Source organism: Cimex lectularius, unplaced genomic scaffold, assembly GCF_000648675.2.
Source record: "Cimex lectularius strain Harlan isolate CLEC.00 unplaced genomic scaffold, Clec_2.1 scaffold102, whole genome shotgun sequence".
Classification (NCBI taxonomy): domain Eukaryota; kingdom Metazoa; phylum Arthropoda; class Insecta; order Hemiptera; family Cimicidae; genus Cimex; species Cimex lectularius.
The window spans coordinates 1,224,958-1,251,375 of record NW_019394228.1 but is presented as its reverse complement, the minus strand read 5'-3'; the positions used below and the strand labels follow the sequence as shown (position 1 = coordinate 1,251,375).

At 33.7% G+C, this 26,418-nt stretch overlaps 1 protein-coding gene across 2 annotated transcripts in view; it reads left to right on the top strand.

Moving 5' to 3' along the window:
- Positions 1-26,418, top strand: part of LOC106665498 — a 110,699-nt gene that overhangs the window by 28,933 nt on the left and 55,348 nt on the right. For both annotated transcript variants that reach the window (XM_014391949.2, XM_014391950.2), the window contains exons 2-5: positions 21,443-21,685; positions 21,751-21,863; positions 21,923-22,046; positions 24,486-24,697. In XM_014391949.2, the coding sequence (XP_014247435.1) occupies positions 21,443-21,685; positions 21,751-21,863; positions 21,923-22,046; positions 24,486-24,697 (692 nt within the window). The remainder of the gene's footprint in view (positions 1-21,442; positions 21,686-21,750; positions 21,864-21,922; positions 22,047-24,485; positions 24,698-26,418) is intronic.

Below are 26,418 nucleotides of genomic sequence, written 5' to 3'. Positions count from 1 at the left end.
AAGGGATTTTGTATCCTAAGGTTTACCTTATGTTAAGAAACCCATCTGGGGAGATATAGCATCAGTTGTACCCAAATCATGAACATACTATGGGACTTTATCAACAACCTAAAACTATCAAGAGAATAGTGAGCTCTACCAAAAGTAAATGCGCACAAGATCTTTTTAGGTCGACGTCCAAGAGGTTCTTTGTCCACCTCTTCTATCTTACGTTATTCTTATTCATACACTCATTAAAACATTGGTGAGTCTCGATATCCTTATGCGCATTAAAAACACATCTACCAAATATTTATCCACCCCGTGTCTGTATGGAAGATTACTGGATGTTCTCCACACTATATGTCCCTAGTTCCCACAATATGTTTGCCAAGTGTTGTCTTGGCTATTCGTAATCAATCTTACGTGCTTTCTCACTCACTCTTTCTCTCTCTCTCTCTCTCTCTCTCTCTCTCTCTCTCTCTCTTTCTCTCTTTCTCTCTCTTTCAAACACACACAAACACACGTTTCCATCAGCCAAATGCGTTCGAGAGACCTAAACAGTAGAGCTCGAACGACTAAACTAACCTCAGATCATATCTACATATGAGACGAAATTATCCAAACTGCAGTGTACAACACACAAAAATGTCATTTAAAAATAAAAAATAAATATTATGAATTAAACCGCGATATAATAGTGCTTTAAAAAAATATTACCATGATGACGGGTTGTCGTTGGGTTGGAGCGTGAGCTTTTTCACAGATGCGGTCGTGGGTTCGATTTCCAGCATTGCCCTTGTAATTTTTTGAACGTTCTTCCTACCACATTTCGAAAATTAACTGGATATAAAACCTTTTTTTGTTAACTACGCGTGTGTTTTTACATTTGATACATTTGATATAAATAATTAAGAGTTTAAAAAATTTAACACTGCCTTATAATATAAATCGCAGCCATGATGGAAATTAAATGATTTGAAGTGCAGATGTCTTCACTAGTATAGAAAAATTTTATAAGTTTATAAATAACATACTTTATAACAATTTAGTAAACGGGCTAATTTTCTGGTCATTTACAGTGATGCAAGTCTGCAAAATGTCGAGATAACATTTCCCATAATCAAATTTCGAGGTCTTCTTTTTCCTAAGGGGCATATTCAATCGATCAAAATTGACTTTTTTATCTTTTTGGGCGTTTCGTAGTCCCAGAACCATAAACGTCTCAATTTTGTACATCGTAAATCCTCCTCGGGGAGGTAACCAGGTCCTAGTGGGCGTACAGATAGTCACCTCGCATGTTGTCTCATCTATCAGTCCGTGGAAAAATTATAAAAAAGTCCTGCAAGCCTGTACTTTAAACCTGACACAATTTTCAACGGAAGGGGGCAGAGATGGTATGTGGGTCGTGGGTCGAGCACCTATCCGTCCAGAGTTTAAGACCTGTTTAAATTTTCCATATTAATTGGCCGAATTTCATCTCCCATTTATAACTCTTTTAAGACAAAAAAATCACGATTTTCTAATTATTTCCCTATTTAATAACGCTTTTACTAATTTTATTTTAATTTAATGTGCGCATTTAACTTTAAAAAAATTAGAACAGGGTTATAACATATTTTATATATTTACATAAGCGATACAATATACCCAAAACACTATTGGCTTTTAAAAATTTCACCAACTTTAGAACGCAATCTCCTCGTTTATCAAAATTACTACCTCAATCTTGGATCCCTTGACAGTGGTATAATTCCGTTTAATCGAGCTACGAGGCCGAGGAGAACTTAGCTAACAAAATATTTCGGGAATATGATTAATACTTCTTTTTTTATCAAATTAATTGAGTTAAAGATATTAATTTTCTTCAGGATCCTGAACAGTAACACTTATTAAGCGGTTTAGGAAGTTAAGGGTTTTATAAAGAGCGAAAATATTATTTTCGAAGTTCAAAAAAAACTAAAATAGATTCACTAATTTCGTGGTCCTTGACCAATTACCTCCTAAAATAGATTTTTTATTAATCTGTGTGAACAATTTGAATTTTATTTTGAATTAACACAAATAATCATAATATACAAGGAAAAATGAAAATTTGGCTACAAATTGTTATTATACGATATTATAATTAATTAATATTAGGCTTAGCAATTTATCCTGTAATACATTCCCCTTATCCGTAGTGTTAACTCTTGGGCAAAATCCAGCTCGGATATAGCTAATTGTTGACAGAGCATCATCTTTCAACAATGTTCACTCCACATCTTATACATATACTTGACTAAAACCACCGATAACATTGAACATGACTTGAGTACCCCCTTGCAACTCTCTCCTCCTCCTAAAGCATTTTTCAGACAGACGTACGACACACTATTATACAACTACCTCTTCGAAAAGCCCAAGGATCTGATCTAACAGATCTGATATCTACCCACAGAGGCTTACTTTACTTAACATACCTTTACAATGCTGTATTCAGGACCACATATTTTCCATTATATGGAAGTTCTCAATATTTAAAATGGTTCATAAGAGTCGTTAGTTCCTATCGACCCATTAGTCTCCTTTCTATCCTTGCCAAAATTCTAAACAAACCACTTACCCAATGATTATTACCTGTAATTGAAAATTCTAATAATATTCCAGATAATCTCTCTCGACAACTCATCAATTTCATCGTGTTACTGACAATATCGCCTCTTCCCTTGAACAAAAACAGCATTCCTTGGGTGACTTTCTTGATTTAGAACAGACCTTAGATCGTGTCTGGCACTCGGGATTGCTTTGGAAATTGAAGAACATCATCCCTCACACGCAGTATCGCATACTGAGATCTTATCTGACGGACCGATTTTGCCGAGTCCGACGGTGAACTGAATTCTCACCTTATATACGCATTAGAGGTGGTGTTCCTCAGGGAAGCATACGTGGACCATTTCTATTTTCAATATACACTGAAGATATTCCTACATGTTAACATGTCAACACGTACGTTCGGTGTTGACACAGCGCTCAGTTTTTCTCGGTTAGTTGGGCTGTTTGTCTATCTTGACACAATCCCAACAACGACAATACATTCTTGATTCAAATTAAAACCGTCGGTTCTCTAAAATTAGTCAAAAGCTCGTACCATCTGGAGAAAGTTCGTGTAAAATTACAAATTTGAACAAATTTCATTTGTTTTTTATATTAACAACATTCTGTATTAACAATGTTCAACATAAATAAATATATTTTTCGTTACAATTGATGAGAAGAAATGCTATTTCCTTTGCACATCCTGCCAAGGACATTCCAGCCACTTTTACACTTTTTTTTAATTTCCAACCTAAAAGGGTTGAAAGAGGTGAAATCACGGTGTTTACCACCCTTAATTGTAATCTGCCCATAATACCTAATTGGAATTTCTCCGAAAGCTGTTAAACGTCGTTCGGTTCCTTGTACTTTGTCTCAAAATTAATGCGCTGTCACGTTCTTACCAAATTTAAACATAAAACAAGTACAAAATAAGTTTCTGAAGCACTTATTTTCTTCTTCTACAGACTGCTCTCGCGCAAAGATAAATAAACGGCGTTTGTAAAGATTTTTCCATCTTTTGAATTTATTGTAAAAATGCCTCCAAACGGTACAAGACTCAAATCCTGGTTAATCAGCACTTAATTTATGCAAAAATATTCTTGTGTGTTTACATTATTTTTTACGAATGTAAAAGTACAATACATATATTAATGAATGAGTAGAGGAACCTATGGACTACAATCTGTTTGCCTGACTTTTACTTTGTTCATTTAAAACTTTTGTGTGCGTGTTGGCAATAGGAAAATCACAAGCAACAACAGATTTTGAAATATTTTTTGATTTTTTATTGTAAGTTTTTAAATAGATATTTTTTTAATCAATAACTTTGATAATTTAAGAAGTGAGTTGTTATATGGCCATTTCAATGTACACAATAGCTGTCGAAATGTTCTGTATTTTAATTCGTATTTCTTTGTTTGATTACAATTTATTTTGTAATTTGTATCATTAACATTACATTGTTAACATATTTGAGTGAGAATAATACAAAGTACGTGATGCAAAGCTAGCTGGCGTTAACAAATGTTTATATAAAATAGATTATTGTTTGTTTAACAACCAATAGTAACATGTATTTTTTGTTGGATGTTACTTCAATTAGAGTAGTCACAGCGTTTTTGGCCAAAACCTGAAAATGTTAAACGGTTGTATTTTATTTGTTCCGATTGTGCCAGTGAATGGCGACACGTATGACCACCTATTCTCAGAAATATTTTAATTTTTGCCCGAGGGGTTTGCCGTTATCTGATGAACAGCGAACTCTTGCACGGGGGAGGCTTTAATTATGATTGAGGCACCACGCTCGGTCGCGTTTCGTAAAAAACAAAAATTCACCTGCAGTTTTTTTTATTATTATTGTTATTTCTGCATGATTGAACGTTCACGACCTGACAAGAAGATTCAAGCAGCCTTTCTTTCTATATAATATGGGAGTTCACAGTGCATAATTAGTTGCACAATAGTTTACCCGGGCCTCCATCCGTTCTCTTCCCACGGTTTGAAATACGCCTGGTCAGACATATCCTCCTGGGAAATGTTAAATAATTGTAATATTTTTGAAATACTGGATCACATTGTTTATTTTTACATCAACGTAGAAATATATTGTACAATCGACAATACACCAATTCAATATAACACGAGTGGGAAAATTGCGACTTTCAATAGTAATAAACACTTTTTGGTTTTGTAATGTGTACTTTAATTTCGTTAATTGCTGATTTGTTAGGGGCTGTAATGAAAGGGTCAGAATCTATCGAGACCGAGTAACAATGGAAATATTTTCAAGATGCTCAATAGTGCAAAAATGTTGTAAGTCTTAACTTCTTAATACGCCATGAAGTGTTGGACTTTACAAAAAAATTAAAATTCATTAGTAACGATTATACACTGATGGACAAATTTAACCCACCACTTAATTTATTTAGTTCAAAATTAAATACATTATCTTTTTACATTAGTTACAGATAATTAGGAGTAATCTTAGTCAAAATAAACAGTAAAAAATGCTCTGTTTACTTTGTACTGATTAATCCCATTTGCACAAAAGTAGTATTATACCCTTCCATTCTGCTATGCCTAAAGTTAGCATTCATTAATCTTTTTCCTTCGTTGATCTCCTTTGATATTATTCTTATACTTCAATCTTTTTCAATAGCTCCAGTCATGCATTTGAGTAAGTATGACATGAGAGGAATTACACAGCCAGCGCGAAGTCGCCAGGAGACTGAGTGTGAATCACTTTCCAATAGTAAGGGTTCTATGGTGCTTGAGAGAAGCAGGGCTTCATACTAGATGGCGAGGACAGGGTCGATGTAGGTCTGTAGACGAAGGGGAGAGGGGAGAGAGAGAGAGAGAGAGAGAGAGAGAGAGAGAGAGAGAGAGACAGACAGACAGAAAGAGAGAAGAGAGATTCATCCGTCATCAGGCTCTACGAAACCACAGCATTACGGCAAATGAGATAAGAAATTTGATAAGACAAGTCCAAAACGTTTCGATTTCATCGAGGACTGTAAGTAGAAGGCTCAATGAAAATAACATTAGGGTCTGGCACTCCTCTTGGACCTCTTCTTACCAGCTTAGAATGCATAGGCTACAATTCGCGCGGGGACTTGTGAACTGGACATTAGAAGATTGAGGACGAGTCCTCATTACAGATGAGGTGAGAGTTGGCCTTAAATACTCAGATGGGCGTAATTTCAGTCGGATACGCATAGAAGAAAGGTACGCCCATGCTGTATGGTGTACGTGAAGTGGCATTCCATGGTGGTTCTTGATGTTCTGGGTTGGTATTTCCTTGAATGCCCGCACTGAATTGGTTAGCGAGCAAAGATCTGTAACTTCGCAAAGTACTTACAAGACATAATCTAAGAGCAGATAGTGTCAGTTGCCATTGAGTGCTTGGTACGGGCTGGTCGAAGTCCAGATTTGAACCCAATCGAACATAGTTTGGACTAACTTAAGCGAGGGGTACGACGAAGAAACCCAGGTCCTAACACCCTAGAAGAATTAGAGACGGCTCTTCTTGATGAATGGGGAAAAATTCCTTGGAATTTTATATGATTTTATCAGAAATATTTTCCAAGGGATGCGAAGCCTCGTGCCAGAGGTGGAAATACTCTCAGTATTAAAGGGGATAACATTTTTTTTTAAATTTATTTATTTATAATTTATATATTTTTGGTTCTCTACTCAATATTTATTTTTTAAATTAGATAATAAAATTCCTAAACAATACTCGGTAGTAAAGGGAACAAAAAGTTTTTTTTCATTTTTGTTTATTTATAATTTATTTATTTTTTGTTCTTTCCTCAATAAATAGTGTTTGAGAATTAGTTTTATAAATTAGATAATAAAATTCCTATACAATACTCGGTAGTAAAGGGAACAAAAAGTTTTTTTTTCATTTTTGTATATTTATAATTTATTTATTTTTTGTTCTTTCCTCAATAATTAGTGTTTTAGAATTAGGTAATAAAAATCCTTTTTAAATGTCTTATTATTATTTTATCAAAAATCATTTCATTAAGTGGCAATACTCACTATTAAGGGGGTCAAAAGTCTGTTTTTTATTGTTCTTTGTACTATTTTTTAAATTAGGTAATAAACGTTTTCTTTTTAAATGTTTTATTTTTACAACCAAACCTATTTTTGCCATGCAAAATATGAATAAACCTAAACACTTTAAAATTTAAGGGTGGTGCATTAATTTAGTCCAACAGTGTACTATTAATTTTGAATTTTTAAATCAAAGTTTGGCTGGCTGGTTTTAAAAACGGAAAATCAAGCCAGAAGGCAAAAGCCAATCATGGCTCGACGGTATTCAAATTAGATTGCCGCACGTGAACCTTTCGGAACCGTTGGCATTGAACTGAGTTGTGAAAAACACACCATGTAGGCAGACACGAAACAGCTCCAAGCCCACAGAAAGAAGTTAATGCCGTTTGCATTATATTGGCAACAGTATGAAAATGGAAAATGCAAATTTTTCCCTCCTCCGCGGTTGCTCGAGAAGCTATAATGTCCAAAGCTCGATAGTACTGACGGCATTGCAATCCGTCCTATTCCCACCAGAAATGGATCTATATCATGGATCGGTTGCTTGAATTTGCAAAAATCCTACAAAATCATTTCCCCACCGTAGGCGTAACGTTTGGGTCTTGTCCTCGGACATTGCATGTATGACGAAGCTGTTTTTTTCGGGGTACAAAATTAATTATCGAACCTAGTCCGTTTCACGTACCAAACTCACCTTGCGGCTGATGTAAGGTGATTATGAAGATTAACCCCTTGACATCTGGCTACAAAAAGGTAGAAAAATATTCTCATGCTAGTTTTGAGTGTCTATGAAATTTTTCAAAATATAAAACATTGTTTATACATATTTGGCATGTTACTTATCTATGATATGAATATCAACTTGTTTGGTTGATCAATGTAGTATCTTGTAAACGCCATGCCTACTATTATCATTATTGAATAAATATCTGAAAATATAAAACTAACTAACAACAACACATGCGCAGCTAACTCGCTCTAACACATACATACACGCATACGCAACTAAGAGGATGGAAGAGAAAGGAAAAGAGAAAGTGTTAAGAAGAGAGGGATTTAAAGTTGATAAAAGAAAGGAATACAGAAGTAGAGATAGATAGAGATAGGGGATGGATGAGTGGAGAAGGAAAAGGGGAGAGAGAGGGAGAGAGTGTGAGAGGGAGAGGGAGAGAGAGAGAGAGAGAGAGAGAGAGAGAGAGAGATAGTTATTGATATTGATATTTTTATTTAAGAAGTGTACAGCTTAAAACATGAAAGGGAAAGGAAAAGAGAAAGTGAAAAGAAGAGAGGGATTGAAAGTGTATAAAAAAATAATAGAGAAGTAGAGATAGATAGAATGAGGGATAGATAAAAATAGAGGGTTTACTGGAGAAGAAAAAGGGAGAGAGAGAGAGAGAGAGAGAGAGGGAGAGAGAGAAAGAGAGAGTGAGAGAGAGAGAGAGAGAGCTAATTGATAGTTATTTAACAAGTGTACATCATAAAACATGAAAGGGAAAGGAAAAGAGAAAGTGAGAAGAAGGGAGAAGGATTGAAAGTGGATAAAAGAAAGGGATAGAGAAGTAGAGATAGATAGAAAGAGGGATAAATAATGATAGGGGGTTAGTGGAAAAGGAAAAGAAGAGAGAGAGAGCGAGTTGTTCTTGACATTTTTATTTAACTAGTGTACAGCAAAAGACACATGTCCTTTCTTCTTGCGAACACCGTTAATTTTAAAGTACATTTCTCTTTTTACCTTTAACAATTTAATATAGTACGCTTAGGTATTAACGCAATAAAAGAAAAAATAACCCTCGTGGGATACCAATGGTCTAACCACTTTTTACTTCTTGTTTAGATGACATATTACCTTCATTTTTAACAACTTGTAACCTCTTTTTGGTAAAAATTTCAAAAATTTACTACCGTAAAATCGAGATTATAAGATCCCGGCTATATGTAGTTCGAGATTTATCGAATCGAAAGCTTTTGAAAAATTAAAAAGCGCCTAAATGGTAATTTCTTTATTGTTTATTGGATACCGTGCGTCATCCAAAAGTTAGTTCAGGATTAATGCTACTTCCAAGTTGCATTTTTTTTATTTATTAATTTGTTGTTTGACTTTGGCCTATTGTAATATTTGTATTTTACGCAGTGTTCATCTTATTATTATTAAATAGTCTTTCGAAAATCCAATGGGATGAAAAAGCGTTGCTCATACCCAGTTTATAAAGAAGTCGCTCCATTTTACCTTGTTAATAAAACGTTTTAATGCTATTTTGGAGGTACGCTCTGGATGTTGAACCAATCTGTCGAGGAAGTTTGCATGTCTAATGGAGCTTCAGAAGCGCGGCCGGACCATTAGTTGATCACCGACAATATGATAGCACGAAAATACCGTTCGAGAAGATAATTTCAACTATTAGATAATTCACTCATGAGTTTTGTTCGATCGAGTCCTAGAATTGGAAGTCTGGGAGTGCAACTGTTAATTAAAATGGGTTCTTTTACGTTATTTAACTTGACATTCGCCCTTTGACATTTCACAATTTCTATTCTATTGGGTAATTTTGGCGAATGTTGGAAAATTTTCATTTTAGCAAGGCTTCAATTAAAACAAATAAAAAGTGAAGATATTGACCCTTTTCCGACATTGAACTTTAAAAATATGCGCAGTGGATTTTGACAATTATTATCAGCATATAATTGTCGTAGGTTGTTTTATATTAACGTCTATAATAGGCTCAGGGAAAGTAAAGAAAACTAAGCAAAGAAAAAATCCGACTTAAAAAGTTTTCCTAGATTACATCCCGTGGGATAAATGGATTTTATAGAAATTTCTCTTCAATTCCACTTTCCCTGAACACTTTTATACAAACCTTATAGTTTGTAGTGTTATTCAACGCGATTTAGCATTGTTGATGCTCTGGTGCAATTTTTGGTTTCTTATCGAGTTTTAATATTTTCCCTTACATCTTCCTAATGCTCTCTTTGCCTTTGGATTGATTATTATATATAGCACACTTTTATTTGTTGAACTGCATTCTTTAAAGGAAAGGAAAGATCATGCAACGGCCGTATGAAAGACACCTTCAGTTGATATTAAACTTTTTAGTTTTTGAAAAGAATAGGTTTTAGTGATTTTCCTTCCTGTCGAGCTGTATAAGCAAAGCACTTGATAAAACAGGGTGAACTAATCTTTTATTTTATGCTTATTTCTCACTTCGCCAATTGATTAAGTAAGGCCGGTTTGTTCTTATTTCTGGAACAGGATTGATAATCTGTATGTATTTTTTTTAAAAACCAATTTAGTTAAACCATTTTTATATTGGGCTCGTAATCCAGTTTTCCATTTTAAACTAGCAATTATCTTTTTCACCTTTTCTATTGGTACATTTTTCTGGTAAAATTATTTTTGCTTTGTCTTTTAATAAGGGGAATGAAAAACAATTTTCCCTTAAAACTGAAAACATTTCCGTTTATTTTGAAAGGACAAAATTTATTTTTCTTTTTATACTTTATTGTTAACGACGTACACTGTTATCAGTACTTGCAAAATGTGGTTGTGAAATTGGTTTGAAATGAAATTATGGATGTTGGAAAAGACGGGATTGAACAAAATGAATAAATGTTAACAATTCTATGCGCACGTCGGCTTTATGCTATATTTTTAAACATTTATGAAAACAAACAAATACAATTTTATTTTGAGGCGAATGATTTCAATTTGTGATGTTCTTCCAGACCATACTCTTGATGAATTCTCGAGAGAAAGCCATGATGTACCAGTAAGATATTGTTAAGAGATGAATCGACCTTTTTTTTACGACGTTAGTTTACTATTTCTTCATCAGGTACTTATGTAGATGTGTATAAATCCTTGATATTAAATAAATAACATATAGAAACAACAATTAAAATATCAAAAATACTAAAATCAATAATAGATAAATTATTTTCCATTTAATAAATATAAATAAACTAAAATCACTTTCATCAATCATCTTCTATTTATCTATTATTGTTTTTAGTATTTTTGATACTTTAATTGTTGTTGTTATTTTTGTTTATTATCAAGGATTTATAATTATCTCCATAAGTACCTGATGAAGAAATCGTAAACTAATTCAGCCCTGAAGATGTTTACAAATTAAACGAAAGCTTGGAATGAAGTTGGGAGTTTCTATGTTTCTGTGACCTAATACCTGATTATCACACATACTATTTTTTTTTTTTTTTTTTGCTGGCTCTGGTTAAACGCATTAAATGGACATTGTTTTCTAATAGTGGAAATTTTTGTTTATTTTTATCTTAATAGTTTATGTACTGTGAGATCCTAAGAACGTATAACAGAACTGTTGTTTGTTTTCGTTTTGTAAGGCTTATCGCTTTTTAAAACTTTTCTTAGAAGGGATTGTCTTATCGGCGTCGGTCTGGAGAAAATGCAGTTATCCATCTAAACAAACATGCTAGAGACGTCGTTCCGGGTTGATTTCCTTTCCCATAGTCCTTTATCTATTTATTTATTCAGCTTGCGAAACAATAAAATCGATGCCACTCTTCTCTCAACTGTTTCATGAGTAGAGTGACGTCAGGGTGCCACACCTTCACCAACAGTTTCTTTGTTTCCGCCTACTATGTCTAGTTGTTGCCAGAGTTAAAATCAAACGGCCGACTCCTCCGCTGAACTTCCCACACCGGTCTTTTTTCTCCCTTTTCCCCTTGATTTTGTCTCAATTTTCCACTTTATTACATTTCAATTCAGCGAGGGTACATACCGCAGATAAGAGAACGAGTTTTATATTGGGTCATCGACAGTGCCGTTCGGCATCCCGCCTCCTACACCCTTATCACACAACTGCCCATTTCAATTCATTATTTTTCTCCCATCGTTCATTCCAAACAATGGAATCCTTCCGGCTCCACATCATCAATATAAGAAATTTATAATTTCAATGTTATATATCCTTAAAATGAACTCTTACGCGATTTAGAGATAACTGGCGGAAATTGAAGAAAAAAATAGTTTTCACACGGTTTGTAGTGCCGAATTGCCTTCAGATTGCTAGTTTTCGTAATTGAAAAATTAAAATTCCACCCGTGGAAAATTGCACGGCACAAAATCCTTGATGAAAACAATCTACGATCAAAGTGTAATTTACAAACTTTAACGGGAAACTAATAATTCACACGGTAGCAACCTTTCCTTGATTTAAATCTCTTTCATCTGAGATTAAATGCCACTGAATATAGACAACTTCTTTATGCTACAGTCTTTTAACAATATCGAAAATGGTTTCCGTACAAACCCAAACGTGTGTGTGTTGTCTATGTGTCTATTTTAAAAAGAGAACTACACTGTCAAACTTGTCTGAAGATTAAAACAGCGAAGATGGGCAGCCCAAAATGATCGGATGCCAAAATGGACGGTTTATTACTTGGTGTAATAAACCAAAAGAAAAACTACTTAAATATAGTTATACTAAATCATAGATCAAAAGATATTTCATAACGAAAGAAAAACCATTATTACAAAATCAGCTTTAAAAAGTACTCCCAGGATTTTTTTTCGACTTGGCTAAAACAGATGTCGTCGAGGTTTTTAAACTTACTAAATTTTATATAATTTATTCATAAGTATAAATTAATTAGTATTCAAAAAGCTTTCCTTGTCTTATCTATGCGTTCTACATTTCGGGCGTGGAAAGGCTGAAACAGTCTTTCCCAAAGTTAACTGTTTTTAGGAGATTCTCATGGACACTCCGTTTATTTTTGTAATTAACCGTTTAACTAACAAAAAATAAGTAACACTGTGCCATTAGTTTACAGAAATTAGAATCGGATTAACCTTATTATGTATCACTTTCAAACCGTGGCAATCTTGCTGTTTGCTCAAAATGGTTACACTTAAACCATTTTTTTCTACAAGTTAATTTATTAAAGTTTGATTAATCTAGGAACTATTTTTAAAATAAAAAAATCACTGTAGGCAGTTAAAAGAAAAATTCCATTCTCTTGCCCTTGGAAAATTAGCTATGTTGATATATGGACCAGATTTGTCTGATCAAAGTGCAATAAATAATATATTATTGGAAAGAATTAATTAATTGGGCTGATGGATTTCTATTAGACCTGAAATTAACCGGTATCGTGGGCCTGTACAGGTACAATTTCGCCACCACACTACTTCATAATATCAGCATGAGAGCAATATTGACCTCTTTATAAATCTTTAAAAGTAAACTCGTTGGTGATTTGTTTTTTCCAAAACTCACGTAGAAGATATTAATGATCGATGCTAATATCACGTCAACCGGGATATACCATAAAATCAGTTCGCATTGTAGCAGTACAAAATTTTTCATATTATTTTTAATTTATTTATTGCATTGCTTTGCTTTAAGTATATAGCAATAGTACACTCATATAAACATTATTATTATTATTATTATTATTATTTTTTTTTTTTGGCTTCTTCCAAAGGAATCTGCCATTACAGTGAACATAATATAATAAATAAGTACTGATTTCATAATAAATAAATTAATTAATTAAAACAAGGAGCATTGGACAATGAAATAAAACAGTTTTACACATAAGTAAATAATTACCTCATTATTCATAATAATAATTACACTGTGTAATGCAACGACTATATCACAGCATCACACATCACTATCACATTTTTCAAAAATGCATATATCAATTTATACAAGTCCACGTTTTCAGTCGAAAGCAAGCTTTCCTAGTTAAACGGATGTTCAAAAGTTCTCAGCATATAAGCCCTGTGGAAAAATTGCTGGCTTGCTGTATGTATTCTGGGTACGTCAAAATGATATGCTTTGTTTTCCGGTTCGTCGCACATCTCACAGTTTGGAGTAGCTCTATGGCTAATTTTATGCATGAATGCACTTCAAATGCAGTGGATATAGCGAATCCGGAATATCGAGGCAAAAAAATTTCTTTTGTGCCATTAATTCCAGAGAAACATGGTTTTGATCCTATTTCCGGGAATATGGATTTATTATATAACAAACCATATTCCAGTTTCGACCATATTCGACCAGTTCCATGGGTGTACCACGTGCTCCATTCTTGCAAATTGTTTGCGTCCGTCTTCGGCAGCTTGATATTTTCCGTGGTTTGTCGCTTCTTTGTCCAATAGGTCCCACTACCTCATTACCACGATGCCACAATGTCCCCGACTTCAGCAAAAACTACCTTTTTCTGAAGAGACTGTAAGTCATATTGTAGTGATGAACTAGATTATCGACCTGCTGCAATATGACCTGTCTGAAAAGACTTCATATTGTAATATTAATGATTTCTGTTAGTAGATAATCACACCTTGGGTTTATGAGAAGTTACTCGATCTGCTTTATAGAGCTCATACTATCCGAGACTATGCAAAAGTCATTCCTTTCCAATGTGGCAACTTAGGTAAGGGCTCTTGTCAGCGCATACGTTTCGGCAGTAAAAATCGATATAGATGATGGTAGAATAATTTCTTTTTTGTGGTTCTAATTGGGTCGTAGTAGGCCCTGCCTACGTTACCCCTTAACACCGATCCATCCGTGAAAATTATATGACGATTAGGTTAGCATCTGTCAAAAATAATTTTTCTGCAAGTGTGTAGGGTATTCTGAATAGTTTCTCAGGTACAGTGTATATGGTCGTTTATAATGGGAGAAGTATTCCCTTTTGGCCAGTATTTTTCAGTTAGAATCAATTCAGCAAGTAAATCAATTCTACTCAGCAAAAAACTGTCTTCATACTGTAAGTTTATTATTTTGTTAGCAGCAAGTTTGGTTATTCTCTTGTTTAAGGGAGGTTCCATAATTTCCAGTGACAAGACAGTTGTTGGGATGCTGGGTAGCACACAATACGCCGGATACATTTTTGGAAGAAAATGTTTATTTTTTTAAATTTCTGTTTTAAGCTTGACCATTAATACATAAATATTAAGAAAAGCATTTATTGTATTAGTTGAGATGTTAAAAATCATATATCATATTTTGAAATTTTCCATTTTTTACATCAAATCATTAAGCTATTGGCTGATTTGTATAAACCTTAGTTCTATTTTTGCCCTGGTAAAGTAGTCCATTTTTTGGACTGACAGAAAGAAAAATTGTACATTATTGTACAGTCTCTATTGTTTTCTTTCTTTTTCTCAGTTATGTTCTCATTTCCTTTGTATTCCAAGTATAGTTCTTTCTAGCTTTCTCTCTGTCTGTATTTTTGTCGGTTAGAGACCGAGAGTTGAGCTATATTAGACAATAATTGATTATTTCGTTCTTCTTCTTTATGGTGCAATTTAAAGTTATTAATTATCGCGAATATTTTAACTTTATTGTTTTATTGAAAATATATATGTATTTACTAAGAAATACGTGTATGATTAGAAACGGTAGGCTCACCAACTTGTAAACCAGAAAGAAATATCTAGAGCATCGTTGACCGATATAAATGTTGCTGAAGTGCAATTTCTCTATTAAAGCATAAAGAATTGAAACCGGAAGTACGTTTATTTTCATCGGTGTCATTACACAATTGGGAGAAAAACAGGCAAAAGCCGGTGAAACACAAATCGTCGAGAAAACGGATATAAACCCAAACCCAGAGAAAGTGAAACGTAGGACTTAAAAGCCAAGGTTGAACGTCTGTAACTTTGACCAGCATATTCGAAGGTTAATGTCCTGCCCATTGCTTTTTACTCTTCGTACACAAAGCCGTGGGAGGAATACTTCATTTGGCACTTGAAAATCATAATGAAAACCCGTTCTTTCATTGTCCCATTGTCATGGAGTGCCGGCTGGCATCATTCGCGTCGTGTGGGCACAGTGATTTCTCAGTTTTGTGTTTTGTATTATGCAGCCTGCTCCTGTCTGCGAGGGCGATGCTTTTAAGGTCAAGTGTGGTTAAAAATGAACTTTAAAACTTAAATCATTTCATGATTTCTCTCTTGCCGCCTCTCATCCAGATCTCATTTAGCTATTCGTGTACTTTTTCAATTCGGCATTAACACTTCTGTAGAATTGAATTGATAAAACAACTAAAGAACATAAATATACTTAACAACCGTGTTTTGTAAGAATTCACTGAACTAATAGACAAAAACTTAAAATAAACAAAAAAAGAACACTTGTAACGAATTTGTAAAAAATGATATGATAAACCTCTTAAGCTTATTTCTACTATCTAATTGTTGAAAAATTTAGTAATAAATTTATGAAATGAAATATTCATGGATCACATTGAAAAAAAAAAATTTCAAATCGAATAACAAATTAATTTAATTGTTTTTTTAGTATACACGATATTTTATGTAGAGGACCTAAAAGAATTCCTCCAATTAATTAATTCTTTACAGCCAAGTATAAATTTTACATCGGAAATATTAAATATGGTTGCTTAAACTTTATTTACAACTGTCCGTAATAAATAACTTAATTGAAATAGATGTATATAGAGTATATACATATTATATATAAATCAATAATATAAATATATATATTTGGTATATGGAAAACCCAAGGTACAATAAGCCAAAGGGCTGCAGTGCCTGTGGAGCACAAACTCTTCTTCCTAGTATCATCATAATCATCATCATCATCATCATATAAAAAAACCCAAAACTTCAGATACTTCTCGTCCGTGGACCCATAAAGCTGCTGGATTGATTTGACTCATAAACATCTCTCAAAACTTTTTTAAAAAGTTGACAACTTGTCAGAAAAGCGTGGTTTACTAACCTATAATGATTGCAATATTAAATGTATAGGACAAATCGGCAGAGAAATTAAAACGAGGGTTAAAAAATACATGCCTAAATCAAACAACTTTTCTGAATTTAAGGACCATCTAAATGAAACAAAACAATTTAAATTTAAAAACAACAATGTTACATAGTTTCAACAAAGGCGAACAAACTAGTAATGGCAAATAAATAACAAATCATCTTTAATATTTATAAACAAAAGATTTAATAACATTTGACAATTTGTATTTCTCCCAACTTCCATTGTAATTTTCAACTGTTGTTAATTTTTTCAAAAATTAATAATGTAAAAATTTTAGTACTTACTGAAACTCTGTAATCCTTATTACATAAAAATTAATAAACTCCCCATAGGCAGGGGTACCATCGGTACCATCTTTGCTTAATGAGTCTCCTCCCTCATATCTCCCTCTCTCTCCCTCTCTCTCCCTCTCTCCCCCTCTCTCTCTCTCTATCTCCCTCCCTCCCCCTCCCCCTCTCTCACCCCTCTCTCTCCCTCTCTCACCCTCTCCCTCCCTCTCACCCTCTCCCTCTCACTCCCTCCCCTCTCCCTCTCACTCCCTCCCTCCCTCCCTCCCAACTCCTCCTCCTCTCCCCTCTCTTTCTCTTTTCATCTTCTTCTCTCGCACCCTCTCTCACTCCTTTTCCCTTCTCGCCACTTATAAATTATATTTATAATAATTAAACTACAAGTAAAGTTGGTACTTTCCTTGACGGGTTTATTTGTAGCTTATTTTGTGGCATCAATTTTTTTTTTTTTTTTTTCAAAACGTAAAAATTATTCTCTAATTACGAAAGGCTCAAGGTAAAGAAAGTGTGTGTTTTATTTTGAAAATATTGACGGAACAAACAAAGATAGTCCGATAGTCTTCAAAGATATCTTGGTCGGATTATTTTCGCTTAAATTGTTGGTCAGAAGCGTTTCGTCGTTTGGGACATCTTTCCCTTAGTGTAAGTGGGCAATTTTCAGTGTAATGGTGGTAATTTAATGTTGCCAAGATCCTAAAGGGCGATAAGCTGTTGGATTTTGTCCATATAAGAAGACTTTTTGTTCGGCCGGTTGAGAAATGTGTTGCAGGAACTTCTAAAGAAAGAATCCTCTGCTGAAGATATTGAATTGTGCCAAAGAAGACGTCAACCCCACAAATTTCCGTTAAAAATTAAAGTAAATAATTGAAACCCTAAGGATTACAAAACATTGTGTTATGATTATTCAGAAATCGAGAGATGCGGTCTGGTTTGATGTAGGTTTCAGAAAAACATTTTCTTTATTGAACGTTTCGATCTTTATTGAGCCCTGAAGATGATCTCAATAAAGATCGAAACGTTGGCACGATTAAGAAAATGTTTTTCTAAAACCTACATCACACCAGACCGCATCTCACGATTTCTGGATGATTATGGACTAACGGTCACTAATCACCACACATTGTGTTTATGCTTCATCTTCCACTTTCCGTGTTGAGGTCTGCAAGTATCTGTAGTTCGATCATCTCTGTTCCTTCTGGCAGCCAAAGCCAGAAACGCAAGGATGTTCAACAATTAACGTACTTATACATTATGCTACAACACATGCAGCAAGAATAGTCAGACCAATGACCAGGAACAGTTGTTCAACAACTTTCAGAACCTTGCAAACATATACTGAATAATTAGGCAGTTCGACAATGCTTCCTAACAAATTATATTTTATTATTTATTATTATATTTTTCAATTTGTATATGGTATGTTAATTAAGGGGTGAGAAACGAACAACGATCAGTTAATACATATGCAATATACTAAACTTGGTATTGAAAGTAAATTGTCACATAGCTTCGAAACTAGCATCACGTCTTCAAGCTTGAGGATCACCCATGTCTCTGGATCCATCTCTGACTGTTCTGCTTCCTTGGGACATGAAAGAGCCTTTGTCTTTTGTTGGATAGCAACCTGCAGCAGTAAAATTATCAAAAACTAAAATCCAATAATTGCTCTACTATGGAATATTGCTGAATGATATTTCAATTTCTTTTTCTATCAGTCTGATGACGGGTATCAGACGCCCGAAACTTCGCAATAAAACGTTCTGAAAAGGGCAACTAATTTATTGCTGGGGCCGCTTCACCTCGCCCAACTTTATCAAATAGAAAAATTTCTGATATACCTTCGACAACATACTTTATGAGCTCTCGGTCAGTTATTTCTTTGCCGATCTCGTTTAGTTCTGTTGGTTAGTTTTCGATACTTTCCTACCTTTTCATTTTCATCTTGCTTCCATCATTATGCCGATCTCTTTTTCTTCTGCTTCACCAGAGTACATTTCTTCTATTTTGTTCAAAATGTTGCAGCATCCTTCGTTCCTTTAAATGCATTTACTTGGTCAGCCGTTACTCCTAGGTAGCTGTAAGCTCTTTTATTTTTTATTATCTACCCGTCGTGAACCTTAGCGCCGTTTTCGTTCTCGATTGGTAGTCTCCATTGAGGATATCCTCAAACATTCCCATCGCGTCTAAGAGTGTTTCCTCTTAACTGGCCTCGAGGAGTGTTTGAGTCCCATTAAGGGTACAATTTTGAAATTTGTGAATTCCGTTTATTCATTCAACACGGATTCGTATGTTTTCTTCGTCTTGCCCCGTCCGAAGAACAACGATAATTTGACCGACCGATAATTAGATGACCACATGACTTTACCCAACCGTCCGATCTCAGCCACCTTCTGCTACCAATTTATTGTGATCAGGGGTGAATGAGAAAAGAACAACGATCAATTTGCGCAGTTTACATTCGTTTATCAACTGAATGGATGGACAATAAAATAATTTTTTTTAAAGAATATACAGCACTACAAATTTTCAAAACTATGATGTACATGTATACAGAAATTTACTTAATTCTTATATATTGGTTGTTACAATAAAACTTTTTCTTTTTGAATGGATGGATGGCTGGCTTAGAAAACAATATCTGGCAAAAGACATCAAAACCATGAGAAATTTTGCAGTTTAGTTTTTAGATGGAATCACATACTGAAATTTATAACTTACGGGATTTTTAATTCGATTGGGTTGTCCGGAAAATAAGGCAGGTTTTCATGTTCATTTTCAATTACCCCTCTATATATATATAATTATTCTTTTGTACGAATGTCGACACTTTTTAATCCTCTCCCAAACAAAAATGTTTATTTACCTCAGTATTTCGTATTTGGGAATAATTCAATCTTTACTAAGAGGTCAACTTTGATTTTCGTGTAATTTCGTTCTACGAGTTTAAACTCGGTCGGAACGGTGCCCAAATGACCATTAATGAAGTCTGAGGCGATGACAATGTGAGTGAGCGTACCGTTCAGAGATGGTTTTTAAAAAAATCGAGAGGAAAACTTTAACCATGAGGGCAAAGAAGGTCGTAGAATGATTTCTTCCCTGGATGATGATGTTCAATCTGTGAGCTTTGTTCGAAGAAATTCCAGAACAATTATTGAAGAACCTGCAGAGAATCTTTCAGTCGCTGATACCATAAGGCAATTGGAAAGGTGAAAAAGCTCAGTTGGGTTCCTCATGCACTAAACGACCCCCCAAAAATGGTCGTTATGAAGTTTGCCCAACACTTCTTTGCCGAAACAGAAACGAACCTTTTTCTGGATAGAATTGTTACAGACGTTCTGGACAACGGCTCGACAAAGAAGAAGCAGCTCCTCTTTTTACAAAGCCTGGTGACTATTTGGTGGGATTCATTTGGGCTGTTTTACTACAGAAGCCTGGCGAAACCACCAATGCAGAAATGTATTGCTCCCAAATTGAAGCACTGTATTAGAAATTGGCATTATTCAAGCCAACAGTGGACAATCGGAAAAGGCCGATTCTGGTATACGACCACGCTCGGCCTCATGTGTCACGTGTGACAACACGAAAACTGTAGGATCTTGGTTATGAACTTCTGCCTCACCCTCCTTATGCTCCAGACATCTCGCCTACCGACTACCATTTTTACAGACACGTAGTCAACGTTTTACAACATAAAAAATTTATTGATCAAAAGTAGAAAAATGCATTTACAAAATTTGTTAATAATAAATTCTTTTCAGAGGATATAGAGAAGTTGCTATCCCGTTGGGAAGAGAGTATAAGAGAGATGGAGCGTATTTTAATTAATAAAAAAAAATTATAAAACCATTTATTTAATTGTTTTTATTTTATAACCATAAACCTGCATTATTTTCCGTACAACCCAATACTTTTGGTAAAGGTAGATGGACATTTATTTTTATCTAAATTTAAGATGTGTATTCATTAACATATTCAACAATACACTTAATTATATAATGTAATTATATGAATTACTTTTCATGTGAGGATAGTTTTAGTCATTATTACTTATGTATGAAATGATAGTTATGTGAAAAGTGTAAGTATTTGATCAATGAGAATTTATACAAAGTCAAATGATTATTCTATTTTTATTTGCTTGCAACCTAGGAATAAATTTTATTTAATGTACTTATAATACATTATTATATGCTGCAAATCAAGTGTACGATTCAGTTAAATTATGATTTTCAATTTCTGCCTTGACGTCGGGTATAGAATTTTTTAAACTGTAGTATTTCAACAAGGCTTGTTATTCTAGATTGACCTCGTCAACTGATTATTGCATAAGTTGTTTTTTTTTTTTTTTTGCAAACACAGGAATAGTTTACATTTACACAGATCCGCTTTATTCTGTGATGAAAAAATTGCAATTGTTACATTTTCTTTATATCTCTCTCTATTTTTTGTAAATATACTTGAAGATAATTGAAATAACAAAGTTTCAGTAAATTTTATAATTCTATTGATAGTTCTGTGCTCTGTAAATCTGAGAATTAAAACAGCCTGGGAACCGGAAACCACAGTTCTTATTTATAAGATCGTTAATATTCTACATGTGCCTACTCCTCGAGTAGTCAATAGGTGGGAAGAATGTTTCCTGGTCTTTCCATTCCTCAATAGTCGAGCTATGCATTATAAGTAAATTCTATGAATGAAAACCTGAAAAAAATATAAATAAATGTACCTTTAACAAAATTTTAACTGTTGGGTTTTTAGGAGGCTCAAAGGTGAGCTACAATCACTTCGGAGGAAAGGGGCTCTCTGCGCCTCTTCGCTCGGCCCTCCTGTGAATAACACGAGTTCAATTTCAAGATGTTGCATGAGATGCAGAGATGAACTTGGAAGGATCATAAACAGAGGTGCCTGCTGCCCTTCGTGTGGACAGAGGGTATGTAAATCGTGTAGGCAGTACGGAAACAGCCCTACCCAGTGGCTGTGCACAGTTTGTCATAAACAAATGTAAGTTGGCAAAGTAAATTTGAGGTGAATATAATAATAAGTAAATACATTTTCTCATACCACAGGGAACTCAAAACTACCGCTGGTGAATGGATGAATGAATTCGTTGACAAAAAAGATGGAATAAGTGCAACAGAAACTGTCAAAAGGAGCATTCAACGATCATGGACTTTTTCTGGTATGATTTATATAAAATAAAACAAAAACCATTAAGTTTAATTACTATTTTATGTTCAGATGTTTCTCCATCGCCTTGGGCATTCTTGAGAGGATCCCCTGAAATGCGGGCTTATTCAAGTATGCCAAGGCATCAAGACGTTGAGTACTATCACAGACCTGCTCAACCTGTATTTCCTGTCAGGTGAATATTATTATTTTACTTAATTTATAATTTGTAATGTACACATGTCTAAATGTTGATTAAAAATGATAAAAAAGTCAACATTTTGAATTGTGATATAAAAAAATAAATTTAAAACTAACATCATTATCGGGTTCAGTAAGGTATATAATTATCAAATAAATTCTTGGAAATGTTACAATCTATTGTTTTGTAGTTTATTCCAAATATTTAATTATAGTAAATTCTTCAAAATATTAGCCTTTCAAGAATAGTTTTGTAAATATTGTATCTCACATAATAGTTGTGATGAAAAATAATACATTTGTGAACTCTTGTACATATAATACAATATTCACTTAAGAAATTGCAGACTTAGGCAAAATGTTCTATATAATACCTAAAAAGAAACATAACTTGGACAGTTAAAAACTAAAATGGCAGATGGACACAACCAATTCTGTAAAATAAAAGATAAAAATATACTTTTAACGACATACTGAAAAAAAATAAGAATAACAATATTATTATAATATAGTTTTTTTTAAATCAAATGTTCTAGCTTAAAGTTAGAGACCTTAACCAAAAAAGGTACTTAAAGTCCAGAACTTCCTGCAGGTGTTTTATGATTCTTATATCTTTAAAAATAATATTTATTTAAGCAGTTGCTGACAGGCTGAATTTTTGGGCATCCAGGTCAGCTTATTTTGGCTGGTTTTCTGTCATTGGTTAGCCAGTGTGATATTTTGTCAGCTGAGACCTTTTTATAAAAGAAAATGAATGATATGGATGATAAAAGTAATGACTGACTTAACACATAGAGCAAACCGCTGTAAAAATGTTGAATCCATTGAAACAGAAAAAAGTTGGCTAATCATTTGATACTAAACAATCTCTAAATCAACTTTTAAGCATTTAAAATATTTTTATTTTATTTTATTTTTATTTTTTTGGAAGTCTGTTGATTTGCACCCCCTCTACCATATTACTAATTTGTAACAGGAATTACTAATATCACCAGCAAAAACTAGGAAAATAAGCATTTTACCAGTTTAGAAACTAGAATATGTAATAAAAATTTAATTGTTTTCAAATTGGCCCAATATTCAGGGTTGGCATTTATGTTGTAGTTTACAAACCTGTAGAAAAATGTCTAAATAACACACTATATGATAGTAAAATGGGACATTAGATCTACCGATTTGTATCCTGCTCATGTGCTAATTTGGTCTGTTAGTGTTTTCTCTTTTATGTCTCATGTATAAGTTTGTTCACTATGTATGTATAGAAACCATCATTTAAGATTGAATTGCTGAAACATTCAACAGGATGATGAAAGACAAGTTCATCACCTTAATAGACTTAAACAAAAATAAATAAAAAATTAGACTAGTAGCTAATAAAAACCAGAAATTTCTAATCCAAACTACATTAATTATCTATTTTATAATTTTTACATTATAATACTTTATAAACAGCTCTTGATTGCATAAAAACCCTTTAATACCATTAAAATAGATAAATGAACAAGCACTAGGGGCATCGGTGGCCGCAACGGTTAAGGTGTTCATCACTAAGAGTCCCGGGTTTGAAACACCAATACCCCGAAGATGACATTACCTCTGCTGTGACGACCCCTTGTTAAAATACAATCAAGCACTAATTTATTAAATATTTTAAAATAGATAAATAAATTAATATATTTTTTTTGTCTCTATGGACAATTAGGGGCAAGATAGATATTTCTTGTAACATATTTATAGTTAAAAATTAAAAGCTACTGTTTAGTATGTGTGAAATGCTCAGAAATTATACCAGATTTCAGTTGACAGCACTTTCAAGAACACAGACTAGATAATTTTGTTTTATCCTAAAGAATTGTTGAAAATGTGTAAATTGTCTGTTTTTCAACAAAATCTTTACCATATTGCCTTTGACCACTTTTTAAAAAAATTTAAGCCGTAAATTACATCACATACTCTGTCAATGTATAAATTTATTTGGCAATTTATGGAAAGTCAGAAAGTTTGGACTCCCTTACAAGAATTCTTCAATTGAAAGTACTGTATAGAAAGTGACATTATAGAAAACATAAGTCTCAATAATAAAACAATACTATGATTTTATAAGATGACTGTTTACAAAATTATAAAAGTTACTTGAGGTTTCTGGTTGCTGAACAATGAGGTTAAAAAATTGAACAAGGAAATAACAATTTTTATGTGATTTAATGTTAACTGTTAAATTAAATTATTAATTGATTGGTTATGCTAAAAAGAGTTTGGCTTTATGTGTATAATTAATGAAAACTTTCCAAACAATGGTTCAGTGAAGCTGAATAATTTTATCATTTCTCATGTTAGACAATTCTCTCTCAGTTTCATACGAAATTATATTACAAGTTGTAATTTTTGAATTTTTGCAATTTGTTAAAATATGTGATGTAATTGTATTTTATAGATCTGAAGGGACCAAATCGACTACGACTGTCGATCCAGATTCAGATGAGACGTCGGAGTTGCAGTCGGAGAGGTCGTGTTCCATAGAAGAAAAACCAACAGAACCTGCACAGACTGATACTGTTGACAATGTGAAGGAAGTTGTAGAACCGTTGACGGGAACCATTTTCAGAAAAGTTACACTGAAGGTTGACACAAAAAAATTACCACCAGGTAAATTCATTATTTGTTACATATTATTATCTCTTTTATTTGGTGTGTTTGATTGCTTTATTCATGTTTTCTTTAATATGGAATGGTAGATCTTTTAATAAATTTCTCATGCATGTTTCTAATCATATCAGCTGCAATAAGTCAAGGCAATTGCTATGATTACTTTGATGATCATGCCTGAATTATTGATCCGTGCATCTCGAATTTCACCCCTCAGCACACAAAATAAAACTCTAATACACAATTTAATTCTAAATCATGTCTTGTTGTGTTTATATGTTTGATGGAAAATGAAAACATTCTCTGTTCATTTTAAAAATTAAATAAACACCAAAATTTGTTGAAATATAGGACGGCAAAGTGAAAAAGAAAAGATTTGTCAATGGAAATACACCTAAATAAACACATTAAATCAGAGTTGTATCCCATAAACTCAGCATAAATAAAAATATTAAAAAAAGCATTTCAATATAAACTTTTTGTATGTTGTTTTTCTTGGTGTTCCTTCTTCTTTTATAGATGTAGGGAGTTTTTATTTTATTAAAATTCTTTATTTAAAAAAAGGACTGCATTCATTTCGGGGCTCTGTCTGCCCCAATCCCCAAAATGCATTACAGTCCATTTTAAATAAAGAATTTTAATAAAATAAGTACCATACAATAAAAAAATGGTATAAATTGTTGTTGTAAAATCTTTCTTTATGTCTTTTTACAAACATCCTTCATGACCCAGAAATCATCCACACCACGTACATACATACATACAAACAAGTTAAGCCTACTCGCTTCTCGTAGTACACTGGCAATTCCAGCTTACTGTAAGTTGCAGGCAGATTCGAGAATCACCCATCATAGGTGTTAGCAGTCTGGGAGCAAACCTCGGCTTATCTGGGGGGTGTTAATAGCTAGGCTAGGTCAATTCAGCTCAACACATGCAGTTCCAAACCCATTCATATTGATTTAACCTTGTTAAATGCATTCACTTGTATTTACATACCATACCTTCAATTAGGGTGGTGGAGTACTTGATATTCCTTTATCACCCTTTACACATATTGTATAACTAACCTAATTGAGGGTCGATGGGGTCAATATTCCGCCATCCACCTTCTCGCACCACACATTTGTGCTAATAAATATATTCACTTTCTACACACGCTAAGTATAAAAAAATACCATCATTCCTAAAATAAAACAACCCTGTTTCCCCCAAAAATCTCAACAGGGGACTTAAATACTCACAGTTGAAGCACGATTCTTGTATCAGGTGGCATTCCTACACGCTCTCTAATTCAACTTATTATTAACTTTGTCTATGTGGAACCCCGCAACTAGGTAGGATACATTAAGCAACCTTTCTCTGTATGCCGGACACATAGTGAGCTTTGACCCGAAAGTAAACGTCTGTGGTCTCATTCTTAATCGGGTGACTACTTAAAACAAAAATCTTAAATATATAATTTAGTTTTATTATCAAAAATCTAAAAACGCCAGAATTTAGAACATGAGGCGAAAACAGTCATAACTCGATCTACGTTACAAAAAATTAGCTCGTTACTGGTATGGCATCGGTGGTCACAACGGTTTAGGCGTTGATACGGAGCTCATCACTGTAAGGTAAAGGTCCCGGGTTCGAATCCAGCGGACGTGCATTGGAACCCTACATACTTACAAATGAGCTTTTTTTAAAACACCGTTACCCCGATGGTTGATATATGACCT